General features: G+C 38.2%; 1 protein-coding gene across 1 annotated transcript; it reads left to right on the top strand.

The window, feature by feature from the left end:
- Window positions 1–309: 309 nt before the first annotated feature.
- Window positions 310–3662, top strand: LOC149001209 (putative calcium-binding protein CML18). The gene has a single exon (XM_089140911.1). The coding sequence runs from the start codon at window positions 358–360 to the stop codon at window positions 955–957; it is 600 nt and encodes a 199-aa protein (XP_088997037.1). The 5' UTR covers window positions 310–357; the 3' UTR covers window positions 958–3662.
- Window positions 3663–4302: the final 640 nt, after the last annotated feature.

Here is a 4302-nt window from a genome sequence, read left to right on the forward strand (position 1 = left end):
CAATTAAGAGGAGTAAAAGATTGGTCATTTCTAATTCCGTGAGATTCCATTTTAAAGTCGATTTCGCTTGCCATCATTGCAAGAAAAGCGGATTCTGGATCGGATCGCATTAGTCACTCACTCCCATCAACTGTGGGACCCATATCCTATGGACGGTGGAGATCGGTCCCCCACTCGCAAGTGGCCAAGCTGATTCCCGACACCTCACTCCATCCCTCATTAAATCCTATCTCCTAACGCGCGGTCAAAACCGCGTTCCGCGTGAACCCTTCTTCTTCTGTAGCCTTCCTATATTAATAATTAGACTTGCCAAGCCAAGCCAAGCCAAACAGGGGGACAGGTACTACTCTTTAAAACATGTCTTCTTTTTTCTCTCGCTCTTCTCTTCGTACCAACAGTAAAACCAACAGCTTCAAAGCCAGTACTGAATCTCTCAGCAAGAAGCAAAGTCACGAAAAAGTGGTTCCCATGACTTCTCCTTCTTCTCCAAACCCTAGCTTGAAATCTTCTGTTTACCTCGATAACATGGAAGAGCTCGAGAAGGTTTTCAAGCGATTTGATGCTAATGGCGATGGCAAGATCTCTTCGACTGAGCTCGGCAATGTTCTCAGCGCTCTTGGCCCTAAATGTTCGCCGGAAGAGATAAAACAAATGATGGATCAGATCGATACTGATGGTGACGGCTTCATCGATCTTCAAGAATTCGCTAATTTTCACCGAGGAGGCGGTAAGAGCGGAGATAAAGAACTCAAGGATGCTTTCAATATGTACGATCGGGACAAGAACGGTTTGATATCGGTTACAGAGCTTCATATGGTGATGAAGAACTTGGGGGAGAAGTGTTCTCGCCGTGATTGTGCTAAGATGATTAGCTCTGTTGATGCTGATGGTGACGGAAACGTTAACTTTGAAGAGTTCAAGAAAATGATGACTAATGGCAGAGCTTCCACTCATTAGACGATATTAATAAACTGGAATCAACGCCACAGATACTCCATCGTTTAGTTTCTTCTAACTTGAATACAAGTCAGATATATGGTAAGGTAATTTCTGTAACTGATTTCCTCCTTTTAAAGAAAAACTCGATTCAGAGGAGGAAGTTTTTAAAATTAGAACTAGGAATACTTGCGTTTCAGTTTTATAAAATGCTGCTACTACCTGCAATTTCTGTCTAAAGTTCTTGCTGTGATTTCTTTTCGAATGGTGATACTGGTTAGACGATTAGTCATTATTGAATCTCTGAATCTGAATTCTGAAAAGTTTTTGGAGACTATTACGATGTTATCCCACTTTATTCCTGCATTCGGATTCGTTTTTTATGGACCGGATTCCGATGCCGCGACTGGTGGACCACTGCCAAGTGGAGCTAACAGAATCTCTCTTCCTTCTGCTTCCCCAGTGATAAATTTTGAATTTTGAATTATTCTTTGGAGTTGCAGTTGGGAAGAAAAAGATTCATACTGATTCTTGTCTAGAAAGGATCAAGTTGGATTCGTTTCCTAATTTCTTTTATTAACAAGCTGAAGAACTTTCATAGTTATTGTTTTATCCTTTGGGAATTTGAGAATCTCATCCTTAATTATTTTGAGGAAGAAATTTAACCCCAAAAACCTTCCCGAAGGAGAAATTACTTATATGCATACTTTGTCAGAATTTGCTTTTTGGAAAGAAAAAATGAAAAGAGAGAGGTTGTGCATTAGTTTGTCTTCAATTGAGTCTCTCTCCCTTCAGGAAAAGACATTGCTGCTCCCCTGTAAGAAAGAGATGCGACTAGAAATCTGAGGTTTTGGTTTTACTTGAGAAACAATATCATGAATCTAGATCAACTCCCTGTTGGGAAGCACATTTTTTTTTTAATATTTTTTTTATCATACATTATATGAAATTCATTCTAAATATTAATAGAATAATTCAGAAGTGAAATTCTATTGAGAATTTTGTAATAATAAAAGGTATGTTTCTCCTTAAGCTCATGATTTGAGAAAGGTTATGATGTACAGTCTCGAACCCCACTTCATGTAGAGACTGTTTTTGGAGTTGAATCTATACCAATATAAAATTGAGGAACCTTACTATTGCACCTGCTTCATGATCTTATCATCTGTGCCATAGAGTTTTCAGGGTTTTTGACGGATCAAACGTGCTATACTCAAGGTAAAAAATTTCGGCAATATTTTGCCGTGTCGCTAGGGGGTGAAACAAAACAAGGGGCTGAAACAAAAATCACAAAATCGTCGAGAAATTTGCAATTTATTGATATATTGTCGATAATTCAATAAATCGTGATAATTTGGGTGTAAAGTCGCCATATATAAATGAAATTTCTCCCATTTTTGGGTGAAATTTTGCTTGAAGAACAGCTTCTCTCTTTTGTTTTTTGTATTTTTACTCTATTTTGTTTTGATTTTCGACATCTATCAGTATAGAGAGAATATTCTTAATGACCTTTAGCATTGATTTGGGGGTTGCTATGAAGGTCACCTTCCATTTGTGTCTCTCAGTCTACAGCATTGGCTCTTCTTTCCATTCTAACCCGCTTCCAATTTACATGAGAGTTTCCTTGTAATGTCACACACTAGAATTTTTTATGTTTCTTTGAATGTGGGGTTGATTAGAATCAAGCAAGACTCCATGCATAGGAATATTGTTAGAATTATGCAAGTTAAATTGTAAATTCTAGCCATCTAAACCTTCCATATATCCTTCCGCCAACGCGGAGAATCTGGATCTGCAATTACTTCCATCAATAACTCCTTGCACCAAAGAAGAAAATTTTAGATTGTCGTTGATTGGTCTTCTCCACTTGGGCAAAATTTGACTGAAACATTCAAATATTTGTGAAATTATGCCAATGGCTTGAATTCTTGAAACAGGGCAAAATTTCGGATCTTGGCTGTTCTCATGGGTTAAAGTATTAGTATCTAGTATTGTTTGGTCAAATGATTTTAGAAACGTATCATGTTTGTATTGTGTTGGTCAATGTCTTTTAGTGTAATAAAATAGAGACCTATGGACATGTATCATATCAGTCGTATCCAATATAGATATGTATTGGCTAGTATAGTATCCTCGGATACTTTAATCATTGGCTGTACTCCATGATTTGAGGAAGGAAAACATGTTATAAACCATATTTCCGTCAAATACTGTTAGGAATTTGTTCAGGGACAAATGCCACTACTGATTTTACTAAACAATTAGAGAAGAAACTTGAAAGCATTAATCACACAGTGGTTGTTCATTGAATAAGAAGAGTACATCATCAGCCAAGAGGTGCAATAATAAAAACTGGCAAAGTAGGTTTCAGTGGTAAATTCCCCAAAAATAGAAACGTTATCATGAAAAGCTGAACCATTAAGCTTAGGGCTGCAACCAGGCAGGGCTGCGCTTTTGCAATCCCAAGCTAATTTTATATATTTAAATCTAAGCTCATTCTCGCCATGACCCTAATTCAGAGCCAAGGATTATTGTCCCTGATCCTAAGCCTTACAAAGCCAAGCCAAGCTCATTCTCACCGTGATTGGCCTTGTCCCTAGTCCTAGCCCTAATTAACCCTATACTTGGCCCTATCCCTAACTCTAATTGGCATTGTCTCTGGCCTTGTCCCTAGCCCTGGCCTTGGCCCTGATTGACCCTATACTTTGCCCCTGGCCCTGATTGGTCATATCATTGTCCATGTTCCTAATTCATTGAGATCAAGCATAAAAACACAATATTACGATTAGGATTAGAGCCAAAATCAGGGCCAGGGTTAGGGCCAAAAATCAAGGATGGGTTGGGATAGGCCCGATGGGCCAAAGAGTAATCCTAGGCTTCCCCTTGGAGTCAAGGCCAAATTATTTTGGCCCTAACCCGCCCTTTGGGCTAAAAAACCTTGATCCCAAGCCTTATTCGGGCTTATGGCAAGTCAGGATCATCAGTGCCAAACTTGCACCTCTAATTGAGCTTAACCATAAGTGATAGTGGAATCCTAATATGGATGAATCATTCTTCATATGTAGAGGAAGCCATTGTCCCAAATGAGTTGGGCTCAGTCGATATGCAATCTTCAAATGCATGGGCCAGCTCCTAGAAACTTTTTTGTTTCCTTTTTTGGGTGATTAGAAACTTCATTGTTACCTTAAGAATCATGTAACAACTAAGATCATGTAAAAGAAAAACCAAAGTTTCAAAAGTTTATAGGAAAATTTTCAATCCCATCTTTGTGTTAAACACTAAATTAATGTCACCCTTGAAAAATCACTTAAAATTAATGTTACCTCTAAGTTATCTAATTTATCAATTAAATCCCCATAAAAGAAA

The sequence above is a fragment of the Hakea prostrata genome, chromosome 11, assembly GCF_041222555.1.
Source record: "Hakea prostrata isolate BN-2017 chromosome 11, UWA_Hpros_2, whole genome shotgun sequence".
Lineage (NCBI taxonomy): Eukaryota > Viridiplantae > Streptophyta > Magnoliopsida > Proteales > Proteaceae > Hakea > Hakea prostrata.